The 17,942-nt window shown below is 36.2% G+C and overlaps 1 protein-coding gene across 1 annotated transcript in view; it reads left to right on the plus strand.

Moving 5' to 3' along the window:
• The window catches only part of LOC105620971 (tyrosine-protein phosphatase Lar), a 146,639-nt gene extending 133,628 nt beyond the window's left edge, over positions 1-13,011 (plus strand). Inside the window, exons 12-18 of the mRNA XM_012202449.1 lie at positions 7,019-7,158; positions 8,407-8,606; positions 8,685-8,851; positions 9,289-10,649; positions 10,737-10,963; positions 11,053-12,859; positions 12,943-13,011. Coding sequence (XP_012057839.1) covers positions 7,019-7,158; positions 8,407-8,606; positions 8,685-8,851; positions 9,289-10,649; positions 10,737-10,963; positions 11,053-12,859; positions 12,943-13,011 — 3,971 coding nt within the window. The remainder of the gene's footprint in view (positions 1-7,018; positions 7,159-8,406; positions 8,607-8,684; positions 8,852-9,288; positions 10,650-10,736; positions 10,964-11,052; positions 12,860-12,942) is intronic.
• Positions 13,012-17,942: the final 4,931 nt, after the last annotated feature.

The raw sequence follows: 17,942 nt of genomic DNA on the forward strand, positions 1-17,942 counted from the left end.
ACTTCTATACGACTACGAACTAAGTAACTACCGTTACCGTACGTACTTACGTATACGATACTATATATATATATATATATATATATATATATATATATATATATATATATACATATCTATATCTTCTTACGCATACGTTTACTACTATTACTAACTGTCATCGTTCACTATTTACCGAAAGATATTACATTGCTGCTACATAGTATTATATACATAATGTCAAGCCGTATAATACGTATGTGTGCACGGGCACTTTGTAAAAATTACGTAACACGCGCCGGCACCGTATGTTTCACATTTACTTATTTCTCGCACCCACCACGCACGCATACACGCACCCCCGCGTGCTCACGAAGGACGAAGCCTCGCGGTGCCCACGCGCGAACGTACGTATAAGTACGTGCGTCGCGTAGTGCTGGCCGCCATTGGGTGCTTTCCAGCAAGGACACAGTCAGACCCTATGTTAGGCCCAATCCGATATCTTGGACAGAGAAAGAATTAACAAATCATATTGAACAATTTAATCACATGATCAATGCGATTGGTCAATTCTTTTTTCATTCGAGATGTCGGATCGATTTCTAGTATCGTGGACATTGGACTACAGTAAGTCGTTTCATCCTTGTTTAACGCAGACAAACAACAAGGATGTAATAATTCACTATGTGATTACACTGTGTCTGACTGTGTCCTTGCTGGAAAGCACCAGTTGTAGGTCGGTATCTATAATTGTTTTTATACTTAAAATCTTAAGTACAGTCTCAAGGGCCGGTATTCATAGTCGATTCTTATATTTAAGAACAATCTTAAGTAGTAGCATCTTAAAACATTTAAGATAGTCTTAAAATAAGAACAGACTATGAATACTGGCCAAAATGTTATAAACCAATTTATCATTTTATTCTTATATTTAACTCACATTCTACAATAAGCCTTACTTACGCTTAAGTCCTAAGTCGTAAGAAATTGACCAATCGCAATCGAATGTGAGAAGAATAATCGACTATGATTGATCAATCGTTCTTATGGCTTAAAACTTAAGCAATGGCTCATTGTAGAAAACCGTGTGATAAGACCGTCTTAAGTCTAGTCTTAAGATGTCATAAGCCAATCGCAGAATCTTAAAAGACATTTATTTAAAGTGTTCTTGAAATAAGAATGTTTGATGAATAGCCACAGACGGAATCGTGCACCATCGAGAGACATTACTTAAGACAATCTTAAAATAAGAACGGATTATGAATATCGACTATGGTCTCGTCTCTTTAGCCTTTGTGCACCGATTCTCAAGAGCACAAGCACCCGCTTTCACGAATAATTCGGCTGCGAAAGAGCACGTAGCATTCACGTAGGACACGTGCGCGGGCGTATGCGATTTAGATATGCGTATACGTAGAAGCGTTAACGCTCACATGCTGCGTGAGAAAGCACCGTGCACAGCAGCGGCTATACACGTCCGAATAAATATTGTTATAGGCGATGCAATATCGTGCCGCCGAGCACCAGCACTGAAAGCACCCTCGAAAAGCACCCCCACTGTCGACTGTCGTGCAACCTGAAGCTTCTTCCTGAGGCGATCTCGAAATGGTGCGGTGCAAAAGCCATAATAATAACCGAAATGGTAACGATGGATGGATTGTTATTGCGAACGACGTCGTTCGTTTCGCTGCGAGAAAAGCACGACTTAATAATATTCGTGAAATTATATTACTGCATCGGTTATTAATCTGTGAATACTTACGCAAAATCAACGAAAAAAACAAATGATCCGCATAAGTTGATTGTTAAATTTCTCTAAAGGAAACATGAAATTATTTTAAAGATCAGTTAATGCGGATGAGATGTTTTCATCGAAAACTTCGTAAGAATAGCGGGAATTCATAACCGATATCATGAGAAAGTTAATTGACGATGATTGATACGCGTTACATTTTTTCGAGGTCGCGACAGGAAGGTGCGCGCGTGAATGCGTGAGTGATTGTGTAAAAGGATACCGGATGGAAGAAGGACGATACGCGTAAGAAAGCGTACGCGAAAAATAATAAAAAAAAAAAAATCAGGGAAGTGATCAGTGACAAAGGAAAACGGTATACAGTAAAAGAGATTCAAATCGCGAGAGTTCGATATTTTTCTCTGTGCCCAAACGTCCCCGACGAAGAAGAGAGTCGGATAATTTGTATCGAGAAAGAGAAAAAAAGAAGTGTTCGCGGGGCGTTTTCTTGAAAAACATTTGAATACCAATATTCATCAGATTGAATACCAATATTCAGACCTATTTCTAGTTATAGTCTTATTTATATATGCTCATCAGTTCCAATTTTCGTGGATTCGACGAGTAAATCATTTTCAACGTCGACTTCGCCTCCGTCGGAAAACGATCGATGAGTTTTAATATCCGCGTCAGCAAAAAAGCATCCCTCTTTTTTTTTAAGTAGCACGCACAAGAAATGAAAATGCGAAGCGCACGCTCCAAAGTGAAACTCTCAATTTCTGCTCGTGCGTAAAGTCTCTGGCGTGGATGAAGTACACTCTATCTCTCTAAAAAAAAAAAAAGAAAAGAAACTCACCGTATGCTGCGCTGATCGTACGGATGGAAACGGGAAATCTGGACTGCGAGCATTAGGTCCCATTAATTTTCATACGTAATCATACGTAATCACGGTCGTTTTCTATATTACGTATTTATCTTCGCTCTCTGCATGCGAAACTCTGATCCGTTTTCAACTTCTGTGTCTCTATAAGTGAAACATAGTAACTCTATTATTCAGATGATACTTCGATATGTACGAAATATTCTGTTTTAAATGCCATATATAGCATCTTTTTCTATATATATTCTACTTTTTATATCGAGAAACACGCACACGTTTTTTTTTTCACATGAGTATTTAGAGAAGGTATATAATTTTTTTACATTGTATATGTAAATGTGAATTATTTCCTTTTTATATATATATATATATCTTTGAATTTCTAATCTCTCTCAGCGGTTGAAGCAACGCTCTTTTTGTAGGCGTAATGTTTAAAAGTCTTAAGAGCTTCGGCTGCCCGTTTAATTGTTCCTGATTGTTTCCTCCAATTTTTTACTCACGTAAATTATATCACTGTTATGTCCCAATAAAACGCATGATTTATGACAGTTCGTTTCCTTTAGCTCAATCCAGCTAGTTCCGCCAATTTGAATTAGATATTTTAGATGTCATCGACAGTTTCGACCACACTCGATCATCGACAGGTACGCGAGCACGATTCGTTAATCAAATAAACGGCTACCTCTATCACCGCATCTCGGCAACGGCTGTCGAAACGTATTTACGCGCGCGTTTTACGCGGTATTTTGTGATTTTTGCGTGGATGAATGCGCGGGTGGATGTTGACATTGAGAGAAAGAGAAAGAAGAGAGAAAAAGGAGGAAAAAAAAGAGAGACGAGAAAGGGAGACAAATAGCAGAGTACTTTTTTATGATATCCCAAATGGGAGAGTGGTCTCCCTGTCTGTCTCCCTCTCTCTTTCTCTCTATTTCTTTCTCTCGGTTCCTCTCTCGCTTTCTCTTTCTCCAATTTACCCTGTCTCCCCTTTGCTGAAACGACAAATTTTTTGATCGAGCTGCTGTTTTTTGCGGGTGACTTTTTGGAGTTGCAAAAAAAAAGAAGAAAGTAAAACAATTTTTCCTCAGAAGACACTCCACCCCACCGACATATATCCCGATCTTATATATCGTGAATTTTTTGACATCGTAAAAATATCACGAAAATATTCGCGAGTTTTTCTCATGACTGCCCATTTCTATAAAAATACCGTAGTGATAAGACCGACGAAACCTTTTCTCTCGTTTGATACATCCTAGAAACCGTCCATCTTATTCTTTCTTATGGTTTCTCCTACCTATATAGCTTTCTTTTCGTAGGCATTTTATCATAGGTCTTCCCTTTGATGTCTCGTGTCGGGGGAAGAAAGAAGGGGGGGAGGGGGGGGGGAAGATTCGAAATTTTAACACTGTGAGAATTATTGACATCCGCGATTTCGGGCAAATTTCAAGAAACGTGAGAAATTCGGCTCTTGTGTCTCCCGCCCCCGACACGAGGCAGGTGAACACATTGAGCCTTTAGTTATTTCATATTTGGAGTAGTGATTGCGCATGCCAAAAAAAAATATTCTCACGTCTCCCGCCTCTCTGCGACCAACTGCAACCGAGGGCCAACCGATCATTCTTTTTTTTTTTTGGTCTATGTAACGATCGATTGGAATCATGAATCTTGTTGCCACCGACATTCGTTAGCAGTTGCGAAATAAGCAGTGTGATTGTCAATTGAGCGCATGAGGCCGGAGCGAAAGGGTTGAATCGAGCGAATGCGAACGCGTGCCTGTTTCGAGAAGAGAAGGATAACGAGATCTCTGTCTATATATATTTTTTTTGTCGTAAAATTCGAGAATATAGATATTATATAGAGAGGGCCAATTTTGATGATAATTAGTAGTGCTACCCATTGATATGCCTTAAAGATTAATTAAATTACACTATAATTCTATTTTCAATGTACGTGCGAAGTTGACACGAATTTTTACGAGTTTTTTTTCCCACTTTTTTGGCGACTTTTGGGGCGCAGCTGAAAAAAGTGAGTATCCCTTAGCTCGTCTCGAGTTGTGCCATGATATTTTTTCTATACCGTCTATTTTTATTTAATTTTTTCCTTTTTGTCATCGTTTTTGCATATGTATAACACTCTCATTTTGTTGTCTGTTGAGAGAGTCCAATCTCGAAGTGTCGTCCTACAGTTATTTTTGTCTTTCCTTATTTTTTTGCTGCAGCCAATGAATATATTATAATATAATTATCTTAAGGAACATATATATATTACATACATTATAACGCTGCGACTGCGCGCGCTCGCTATCCTTGTTTTTTGCGCTACATAGCGAAGTTGTAAGTGTGATCTTGATCTTACTTGATTGTGTATACATGCGAGAGCTAGAAGCAGAGCGAGCACGCGATCTACCAATTGCTTCTCATCAAATTCGCGCTACGACGATTCAGTTTCTGCGCCGGAATTTTCTGTATGTACTTTCGTTGCGGCGCAAGTTTCGTTTTTTGCGAATCCCTCCGCCGTAGAGCTGCTGTTACTGTTACATATATTTACATATATCGTACAGAAGTAGGTATTAGGCAGTGCTGATTTTTTTTTATCTGGACTTTTATTTTTCTCGCCACGTTTACGTTTCCCATTTCTCTTTCACAACGCGCCAATTAGTCATTTAGCGATTACGACAAATACTGGACCGTCCATGAAACAAGTTATCTCGTCTCGCGGAACACTGACGTTCTGGTATCGCGACGTAAATTGGCCCCCCGTGACGCTCAATATTATTGTTATACAATCCCATACATTCCAGCAGTATTGCAGAACAACTTTGCAACGTTGCAACGTTCCATCAATATTACAGTAACATTACAACGGTTGCAACAATGTTACTAGAAAATTCTATATATAATCTCACTCCTTTTAAAGGAATGAGATTTTATTCCTTTAGAGTTCCTTTATTCCTTCTGAAAGAATGAAATCTCACTCTAAAAAAAGAACAATGAAAATTTTAATTTTTCAAGAGTGCAAATATTTATACTCTTTTTCAATAATGAGTATTTTCAACTCTTTTGGAATGAGATTTCACTCCAAAAAAATATAGAGAATACTGTATAGGATTATTTTGTGCAATTAAACAATTTAATTGACATCTGAAGACTCAATATAGCCTCCAGACGATTATTAATATTGTGCAATATCGAATATTATTCAATAATATTGATCATATACGGGCTTTAGAAGTCATGGAGCTTTTAACGCAAATACGTTGTATAATCGCGACTTTCTAACTTCGACAGTTGTGTGCGATGGTCGTGGTTGTAAATAAACGTTGTAAATGTGTCTATATTTATCGCCACTACCTCGCATCCATTCGAGGAACGAGATCTCGAGACTCCGTTGTCGTCATCGTTGCCGTAACTTTCGTCTCTCGGCGAACGTACTCGTTGCCCTCACAACCCTTTCGCGAAAACTCGCGTGCAACTAACTATCTACTTGGACTCTCAAGTCATGGACTCTCCAATATTGCTGCTATGTTATCGTGTCCAACGTTACCGCGTATACTTTTCCGTATGACGTGTCTACGCGCGCTTGTATATGCAAAGTCGAACTGAATGCGCGCGGGTTAAAGAAAAAAAAAAGAACTTGACAAAAAAAACAAAAGAAAGAGAGAAAAAAAGCATTATTGGTATTCAAATGGAGGATTATAATCGTATCAGGGGCGTAGAGCATGGGGTACAACGTGCCTCGTAATATTGTTTGTACGTCGTTTTGTCCGTGTGTGATTGGCGGCATGTAATTACCTTCTCCACTATTTTCTTCGTCTTCTTGTTTCTTCTTTTTATCTTACCGTCTCTCTTTCGTTCGCGACTTTATGTTACTTATGATTTCTCTCTGCAACCGCTCGCAATTGCTGGTACTTTCGTTTCCTTTTTCAATTGTATCTTACTGCTACATCATTATAGCTGTTATTTACTTCTTTTTTCCCGTTTACAGCGACGAATTGGACGACGGATGGACGGTCGCGAAATGTAGAGGAAATGTTTTTGCATTGTATAAAGACTGATTATATACTTCTCGCTTTTCTTTCTTTAAATAACATTTTATCATACGACAAAAGTACAATAATTTGCCGCTACTGACGTCTTATTGCTTATTGCTTCTCACATTGTTCGCTTCTGGAATGTAAATAATGACGTAATAATCTTCCGACAGACAAGACAGACTGACTTACATACTCTTTAATTTTTCTTTCTCTTCTTTCAATCGTGTTTCTTTTTAATTTTATACAAAGATTTTATTTATTATTTCAGGTTTAGTAAATCCGTTATTTATTATCTCCTGTCCGCGTAAGTCTGTGAGTGTACATGGGCGTGTGTCTGTGAGTGTGACATCGGATGAGAGTAAAGTGCACGAATTAATTATGGATTGCGTTACAGTGCCGGGGGATCCTCAGGACGTCAAAGTCACGCCGATCAACTCGACGACGATACACGTCGAGTGGAAGCCGCCGAAAACAAAAGAACAGAACGGCGTCATACGGGGATATCACATACACGTGCAAGAAGTGAGGGAAGAGGTCAGTTTGCGGCTGCTGTACGATCAATAGCGTAGCGTCAGAAGTTTTGGTTCTTACGCGAAACTTACTGATAAGACCCTTTATCTTCACTATCTCTCTATTCACGTGTAATATTATCGCCTAAGTCCTTTTATCTTTGTTTAAGTATTAATGGGACATACGTCTTAAGTAACGTGAAATTATGGTTACTAAAGTTTTTACAACGAATATACATAGAAAATTTTGTAATAAGAAAATTTTATAAAGAAGAATATTATGAATATGAATCCTATTTAAGTAGTCTCATTAAAATATCGGTTCTTTCAATTTTATCTATTTCTTACTTTATTAAAAAACAGAATGTCCATTCCACAAATGATCTCAGCAAATTATCTAGGCTCTTTTTTTATAAAATATCGTATGCATATGTGTTTAATTCGAAAATAATCACCTAATTTTTACATCCCAATTGAAAGTCATTATTATTAATTACATATTGAATATTATTTATTATTCCACAATTTATTAACATTAGAAATTATTATATAAATTTACTCAATATTTTCTAAAAACGGAAGAAGAAAAAACTTAAAAAAATTAGATACATATTTTTCATGATCAGAAAAGAAAACTACTTGAGATTGATAAAGGGACTGTGCTTTATCGATTTTAATAGACTTTGATTATATTATATAATAGAATATAAAAAAAATTTAGAAATCAAAATAACCTCTGAGCGTATGAGAACAAAATAAAAAAAATTTACGTTTTTGAAGAATGTAAATACACCGTTATTAAGACTATAAAATACTAAATAATAAAATTTTAGTTTAAAACATTTTTTTATATCTCATTATTTCGAAGATATTCGCTAAAATGAAAAAAAATTATTTTCAAAGAATTGTTAAAGAACAAAAGTTCCGATATCTCAGTTAAACAAATTAAAAAAATAAGAGTAATATTTTTTGTTCTACATATTTGAAGCTATAGACAAAACCCATCAAAATGGGCGAAGGGCAATTCAAACGATTGAATTTTATTGTTTCTCTCTGCTGCGATATAAAAAATCATGTGATTCACTATTCGCAGATTAATATAATAATCAAATTAATATTTGAGAACATCAAATTAATAGTATGATATTGTGAGACTATTATTCGTGCATTTGTTAATGATATCTTTCTTAAAAAAAACTTAGGTAAAAACTACGACAAGAATATAGATAGATAGGAGAGAGTGCTCGCAATACAAGTTGTAATTGTTTCTCAGGGGAAAGATCTACTGAACGAACCGATACGTCGAGATGTGCACGAAGGCGTGCTAGAAGTGAATATCACTGGACTACAACCGGACACGAGATACTCGGTACAGGTGGCGGCGTTGACGAGAAAAGGAGACGGGGACCGTTCAGTACCGATACACGTTAGGACCCCGGGCGGTGTACCAAATAGACCACAGGTCAACGTAAAGTAAGAGATGTTTATTTAAAACCATGAAATATCGTTCTTTTATAAACAATTCGATTTCTATGCACATTATTTTTTCAGAGTTCTGAGTAGAGGCCCCGACGTCTTAGAACTTGAATGGGGTCAGCCTACTCAAACCTACGGTAGTCTGCTGGGATACCGTATTCGATACGGTATAAAGAATCAAACGCTTAAAGAGGAATTCATTGAGGACACGCGTCAGCATACATACAAAATTACAGATCTTGGTAAGAAAAATTAACATATACCTTCGTCAATATCTTGTGTCATGCAATATAATAATCATATCCTACTTTAAAAGTGACACAATTCAAAAAATATGATTTTCAAAAAATGTGATTTTTATTATCTCGAATAAATTATGTAAAGATTACTAATAAAAGATTATTAATCAAAAGGAAATTAATAGCAAATTCGGTTAACGCACTGATGCACATTAAATCAGTGTACATCATATATTGATTCAAACTAAGTGTAAAATGGAAATGTAGATATTTGAAATTATAAACAGATACAGTTCATAATAAAGTGTATTGAGGATTTTACGGTTTAATCCTTATGCTTATTACGATAATAATGATAATCTATCTGGATAATTTTTAAATCACTTGTAATGAAATGTTTCATTTAATAATTATTTTGTGTTCAAATAATAAATCTGTAGGAGAACAAGGCGTTGATTACGAGTTCAGAGTAGCGGGCAAAAATGACATCGGTTTCGGTCAAGAGACCGTACGGTACTGGTTCAGTCCGGAAGGCGAGCCAACTGGACCACCAACAAATCTGTCGTACTTCTTTCAAACTCCCGACACTGTGTGCGTGACCTGGGACAAACCGCTTCGGCAGCATAGAAACGGACAAATAATCGGATACGATGTACAGTTTAACAAGAAGAACGATCACTCTACCACTATAGATAGAAACACCACCAAAACGAGAGCGGTATTCACGAACTTAGAAGAGAACACTGAATACGTCTTTCATGTGCGAGCGCACACGTCGCAAGGCAGCGGTCCGTACTCCGAGAAAATCACGATAATGACGGAAAAGGACATCGGCCGAGCTCCGATGTCCGTAAGAGCGGTGGCCACATCGGATTCCAGTGTGGAGGTATGGTGGGAGCCAGTACCCAACAGAGGAAAAATTGTCGGTTATCAGATTTTCTACACAACGACTGCCGTGGAAGATCTCGATGAATGGAAACAGAAGATCGTTGGTCTGACAGAATCGGCGGATCTCATCAATCTGGAAAAGTTTACGCAGTATGCTATAACAGTAGCGGCACGTTACAAGACTGGTCTTGGAAGACTTAGCGAAAAAGTTACAGTGAAGGTAAAGCCAGAAGACGTACCATTGAATCTCAGAGCGCCGGATTCGTCAACGCATTCGATGTCTCTTTCCTGGACTCCGCCCATAAGACTGACTCCACTGAAGTACAAAGTTTCATTTGATGCTGTTAAAGAATTCGTGGATTCTCAAGGTATAACGCAGACGCAACTCGTGCCGCGCAGACAAATTCTATTGGAACCTCAAATCACAAGTACAACGATAAATGAACTACAACCATTTACTACTTATAACGTCAACGTAAGCGCTGTACCACGCGACGGTCAGTACAGACCACCGGCAAAGATTACAGTCACTACGCAGATGGCTGCGCCCAAGCCGATGGTAAAGCCGGATTTCTATGGTGTGGTTAACGGTGAGGAGATTCAAGTTATTCTGCCGCAAGCTTCCGAGGAATATGGTCCAATCTCGCATTATTATCTCATCGTTGTACCTGAGGACAAAAGCACAGCCGATAAACAGCCGGATGAATTGACGGAGGATATGATCAGCGGAAAAGGTGCCAAGCAGGAAAGAGAAAACGCGCCCTATATTGCAGCTAAGTTTCCACACAGAGACATTCCATATACGTTCCATTTAGGCAGCGGAGATATCTACGAGGGATATGAAAACCGAAAGCTCACTAAAAATAAGCGATACAGAATATTCGTACGGGCCGTAGTCGATACTCCACGAAAGGTAAGTTGCAAGGAGTGATTCGACTCTTATATAAGCGATTTATGAATACAAATCAATAATTAAAAATTGGAAAAATATTCGTTTCAGCATTTATACACATCGTCGCCGTTTTCCGAATATTTATCTTTGGACATGAGGGAAGTACCTCCTGGCGAGCCACCACGTCGGCCGAATCCCAACACGCCTTCCGATGGAAATCCGGAAGTGTCCGTAAAAACTAGTGGTCAAGAACCAGGGATGGTATGGGTAGTTGGTCCTATAATTGCGGCATTGATGGTTAGCGTTTGTCTTGTGCTTCTATTCGTCATTAAAAAGTAAGTTGCATTTCTTAGTAAAAGATAAATAAAGTAAAATTTATAGATAAATTGAACGCACATCAAATTTGTCTTTTAACTATTTTCAGACGAAGACAGCCATGTAAAGCGCCAGATCAAGCAGCCGTCACACGACCACTCATGGCAGCAGATATAAGTTCCAATCACGCACCATCGGACCCGGTAGAAATGCGTCGATTAAATTTCCAAACTCCTGGCATGATCTCACACCCGCCGATTCCTATTAGCGAACTAGGCAATCACATTGAACGCCTGAAAGCGAATGACAATCTGAAGTTCAGTCAAGAATACGAGTCGATAGAACCTGGCCAACAATTTACGTGGGACCATTCCAATATGGAAATCAATGCATCGAAGAATCGTTACGCCAATGTAATTGCGTACGATCACTCGCGAGTTATTCTTCAAACAGTTGATGGTATGCCGGGCTCCGATTACATCAACGCCAATTATTGCGACGGTTACAGAAAGCAGAATGCATACGTGGCTACCCAAGGACCATTGCAGGAGACATTCGGGGACTTTTGGCGTATGTGTTGGGAATTACGTACTAGCACGATCGTGATGATGACAAAGTTGGAGGAGAGAACAAGGATAAAATGTGATCAATATTGGCCTACCAGGGGATCGGAGACTTATGGACAGATGACCGTGACTATCAGCGATATTCAAGAACTAGCGACCTACTGTATTCGTACATTCCAGGTTTGCCGAATGGGTTATTCCGAGCGGCGGGAGATAAAGCAGCTGCAATTCACCGCCTGGCCCGATCATGGCGTACCAGAACACCCTGCACCATTCTTGCAATTTCTGCGCAGAGTTAGATCTCTTAATGTACCCGATAGTGGTCCATTGGTGGTACACTGTAGCGCGGGGGTAGGAAGAACTGGCTGTTTCATCGTTATAGACTCGATGTTGGAAAGGATCAAACACGAGAAGATGATCGACATTTATGGTCACGTCACGTGTCTACGTGCTCAAAGGAATTACATGGTACAGACGGAGGATCAATATATCTTCATTCACGATGCTTTATTGGAGGCGGTGATTTGCGGTAATACAGAAGTACCGGCCAGAAATCTACATTCTCATATTCAGAAACTCATGCAACCGGAGATCGACAATATAACTGGAATGGAATTGGAATTCAAGAAGCTTTCCAACATCAAGGCTGATTCAACTAGATTTATATCCGCGAATCTACCGTGTAACAAACACAAAAATCGACTGGTCCATATTCTGCCTTATGAGTGCACCAGAGTATGCCTACAACCGCAGCGTAATATCGAAGGATCCGATTACATAAATGCGAGTCTGATTGATGGATATCGTTATCGGGGTGCTTACATAGCTACCCAAGGTCCTCTATGCGACACTACTGATGATTTCTGGCGTATGCTTTGGGAGCATAATTCTACGATCGTCGTTATGTTGACGAAATTGAAAGAGATGGGCAGAGAGAAATGCCACCAGTATTGGCCGTCCGATCGATCTATTCGTTATCAATGTTTCGTCGTGGATCCGATCGCGGAGTACAATATGCCGCAGTACATTTTACGAGAGTTCAAGGTGACGGACGCGCGCGACGGGGCGAGTCGCACAGTCAGGCAATTCCAGTTCATCGATTGGCCGGAACAGGGTGTGCCGAAATCCGGCGATGGTTTCATCGACTTTATTGGACAAGTGCACAAAACGAAGGAACAATTCGGCCAAGATGGACCGATCACCGTGCATTGCAGCGCCGGCGTAGGAAGAACGGGTGTCTTCATAACGCTTAGCATCGTTTTGGAGCGAATGCAGTACGAAGGTGTGGTTGACATATTCCAGACTGTGAGAATATTACGCACGCAACGTCCAGCTATGGTTCAAACCGAGGTTTGTAAATTCTAATTTCAATGCTTTGCAAGTATATTTATGTGCATGTAATCATGATATCATTTATGATATTCTTGTCACAGGATCAATATCAATTCTGCTATCGGGCCAGTTTGGAATATTTAGGCTCCTTCGATCATTACGCCAACTGACAAGCCGACACTCGCGAGCAGAGGGATCTATCGAGGGACAAACGAGATCGGCAAAGAGGCGAGAGAGATATTGAGAGAGCAAAAATACGACGTGTCTAGTACAATAAAGTCGACATACTCGTACCTTCCAAGGACAAATACAGTAGTAATGCGATTACTAATGTCGTGGGCAGTTAATATAGAGATGAAATGTTTAGTCAATGGTGTTGCAGTAAATGCAAATATGCTGGAAATTTTCACTTCTATAACAAACTTGCGGAATCATACTGAAAAGCATTCAATTTAGGCTAATCTCTTTTTAGAAACTAGATTTGAAAGTTCCCTTGCGATGACGCGAGTCAAAACTGCCGTTTAGAAATACGTACAGTACACGTGATTATACGGGCGATCGTGACATACGATGTCACGTATGTTCTCTTTTTTATACTTCTTAATTTCCAAGCATTTACGTTAAAGAATCAATCAGCCAAGTATGATGATGTAATCAAAATTATGTATCGTTATCGGTAGGATATCACATTTATTGCGAATTAGTGAATTGGAACATATCCCATTATTATTATTATTAAGTCGATCATTCGCAAAAGCATTTTTTAATCTAAATCTAATTTTAAGATTAGACTGAAGATATCGACCATATCTCTCTCCCACTCGAAACATAGTGCATTTTTCTGTGCATAGTATCTCTTACAAACTGAGACAGTGAAGATCAAAATCTTTCCTATTTATTGAGGATAAGAGCGCTTCCTTCAATAGCAAATTACATAGAGGAATCAGATGGTCTCGATGTCGACATCCATGTTTGTGAGAGAAACAGAGTATCGAAATGCACGATCAATTGCATGTGCAAAACGCACATTGTGAAAAACAAGAACTTACTGTATGTGGCATATTCCACGAATACTTACTAATATAGAAAGAAAAAAATGGATCGAAAAATCAGTCAAGTAACTTTCTTTAGCCACTATAAAATAAAGAAAGAGATGAAAATTTCCGCTCACAAGAAACAAAAAAAAATTGCCATACTGCCAAATTGACAATTATTAATGCTGTACTCACTATGAACAGTAGGCATCTTCTCATTATGATAATGTTAGATAGATTATAAGAAAAATTGTTTTAAGGATAGATTAAGCGACGCCATTAGGGAAATGAGGATGAAAGAAGGACCCGAATGAAAGAAGGATGAAAGGAAACGGTGCCTATTCAATGAAAGGTGCGCAAGTAAATTTGCGCACGTTTCTATAAAAGAAGAAAAAAAAACTAATTTAAATAGAAGCACTGTATGTTGAATTCGTGTACTGTTCTCCTAAGCCCTCGATACCCTTATGTACAAAGTTCCAACATAGCTTCTACCTCGAGAATATTTCTAATTTCCTTTCAAATATACTGAAATGGATAATTACAAATTCAATTATCAGTTCAATGCTTTTTTAGCTTATTAAAAATCCAAGTATCTTATTAAAAATCAAATTTATGCTGAGTGTTCATATTATGCATTAAATCATCGACGTTTGTAATATAAAATTTTTCTTTTTCAAATGCCAGATCAATGCCAAGAACGCACAATAAAGAACATCGCTACATGATATATTTGTTATGGTGAAAATATTTAATCTGGTAATTTTATAAAATTTCTGATAATTCTACAGAATTATTGGTTGTATTGGCGAATAATACAATCGAATATTTTTTCTTAAGATTAGTGATCAATTGATTTGATCAAAATAAATGCATTGACTGCTTTAATTTTAACGCCAATAAATAATAAATATATTTACCAATGTGACCAATGATTCTATTGAATTATATGATTTTATAAAAGCACCAACTAATCACTTTTACCGTGACATTATCCATTTTGTATAGTAATAATGGAATGTATTGCAATTTCAAATTGCAAGCTTTCCAGTTTACGAGGACAATAATTGCTCGATTACACTTTCTTCGAAACCTATACGATACTGTTCGGTATAGCAAATCTTGTAGCTAACATTTTAGAAATAATTTTTAAAAAAGTGTACATGTATAATAACGAACATAACGTCATCTAAATAAAGTAATTTATTGATCATAAATCTTTTCCGGTTTTTGGCATTCTTTTGGCTATAACAATTCTATACTTATTACGAAATACTCTTGATATGTTGAAACTATACAAGTAATGCAATACGGAATGCTATTTCACAATTTTATACAAGTTTGCTCGAATACTCCTTTTACCGTTAGTTATTGTGGTTCGAGGGTCAGGAACTGTGACTAAATGTACATAAATGCACCATCTGTCATTAGCAACATTATATAAATATATAAATATATATATATATATACATAAAATTATAAGTAATATATACATAGATATATATATATATAGATATCATAAGAGATACAAGTGTGCATAAGGACATGAAGATATTTAAAAAGATATCGGTATTTTCCAGAGTACCGTGTTAAGTTTTAACACAAAAATCTACTCAGTACGTTGTATCCATCTGTAATTTTCTCAATTTATTTCCAATTTTATATTTGTTAAATACATTTTTACGTTTTTTTTTATGTATTTATCGTATTGTTTTAATGAATGTATTTTTATAATGGCTTTTGAGCAGTTTCTTTACAGATTGGTTTATTAAAAAAATTATTTATTTGTTTTAGTGATATTTTTTTCTAACAAACTGAGGGCCATCTCATACAATGTTTACTATGATAAATTCTTTGTGCTTGAAAAAGTACTTAAAATATTTTATTAATATTAAAATGTACGTAATTATATAATATTATACATTAAATTTGTCACTGCCTGTTAAACCATTTACAACCATCATGGCATTTTTCATAATTTATAATGTAATGGTAATAATTATAGTACTAATTGTAATAATAATATGTAATGATAATACTAGTTGTAAAAATAATTCTACGATTTGCCTTATGTCAAAGTTCATTACATAAATAACACTTTAAATTAACGACATATTTTATGTTATCATGTTAAGTGTTTCTACAATGTGGCAGCAGATTTTTTTTATTACTATTTGGCCTTCAGAATGTAATCATAAGCAGCTATTTAACATGCAACATTTTATTTTAAAGAAAATATATATTTATACAATATTTTTTATATTATTACTTCTTTTATAATTTTAATTTATTAGAAACATTGCTTTAGTAAAGTTTCTTTATATAATGTGCTCCTATTAAACATTTTCAAGCAAATTAAATTATGAATAGCTTCGAATATGGCAGAAAATGATTTTGTAATATTTTTATCTTTTTGTGTGTATAATTTCAAAGATTATAATCGATATTTAAAGACTCACACTTTTTAAGATATTGTATGAAACAATTTATACATGGTGTATGACTGGATAATGTTTATTAGCTTTCTTACAAACGCGATTGAAAATGCTAAATTCGAAACATGTTTTAAGACATTAAGGTATATAAATATTTGAACAATTTTCATCTGTAAATAACATTAACTTATTTTCACATTGAAATATTTTATTCCATTAGTGTATAATTAATCGGTCAACGTTCACGAAATTAAATTATTTTTACTGCTAATTTTGGTAAAGTAGTTCTTGGTATGGGAACATTTCTCAAGAAGAAAACCAGTAGCTCTTAAACTTTAAAAAGTCAAACGCCCTGTACACGCTGTGGTTTTTATTATAATGTTCTTAAAAAGAGAAAAAGACTTTTGCTAAGAATAACTTTCAAATCATTATGATAAGTATTCATCTGTAACAAATCATTAAGCGTTTCATCCCATTAAACATTCTTCTTAGAATACTGTAAAGCGTATTAAGTTTTAATAGCATTAAACTTGGCAGAACTTTTGTAAGAAACTTATGAATTTGAAACTTATAAGTTATAAATTTATGTGATTTCAATGTAATTATATTATCAACATATGTACTTTGCCAACTTTCTTAATGGCTTCACGTTTAAAATCCCAAGCTAAAATATGTTACCAAAAACAAAATTAAATTATTGTATAAATATACTACTAGTTATAAGTTGATATCATTAATCTATACTCACTAAAATTTACTGCTACAAGGAAGTCCACAAAATATTCGTACATTTATATTATAACATAATAATTGTAATGTTACATTAAGTTTTTTGTATCATTCCCTGAAACTTTCGTGTATGTTGTATTTTAGTACAGTAACCCTTAGTCTTTATAATTTTTTAATGATCTAAAATGTATAGCAAAACGATATGTGGTTTGTTGTATTCTTCTTCTTGAAAACTTACGACTCGCGCGTGTCTTCGGAGCAGTTTTGATAATATAATAAAATACAATCGGCTACTATAGCTCCGTGCAATATAGCGAGTTTGTTATTGTGTATAAGATCGCCTCGAATTCATCTGTAGATGAATCAGTAAAGTGACTGCGGTCACGAATCCGAAGAAGAATATGAATTTAAATGCAAAGAATAAGTCAAATACTAAATATCGTTGAAGAATGGGAAATTATTTTGTGATACTTTCTTGCCAGAAAGAATACAACAGGCTGAGGTAAAAACAATGATAAATGCAATGTTACTAATTAACAACTATACAAAATAAATATTGTGTAATAGGAAGAGTCTGTTGACGAGAAAAAAAAATACCGTGTACATTATGTATTGCCTTGCGGCATTAATAAACTAGTACTAACATATAACAAATGTTTTCTTCTTTTTAATATAAATATTCATTTTAACCTTTTCATGTGTAACAAGCCAGATAAACAAGCATCTCATCAAGTAATAATAATATAGAATCTGTAGATTGATAACGATTTATTATACATATAATACTTATAAGGTACTGTCTAACATTATTTTTATATACAAACATTTGCAAATATTATAAACATAAATTTTAAGTAACACACACACACACGCACGCACGCACGCACGCACGCACGCACGCACGCA

The sequence above is a fragment of the Atta cephalotes genome (assembly GCF_000143395.1).
Source record: "Atta cephalotes unplaced genomic scaffold scaffold00002, whole genome shotgun sequence".
NCBI lineage: Eukaryota > Metazoa > Arthropoda > Insecta > Hymenoptera > Formicidae > Atta > Atta cephalotes.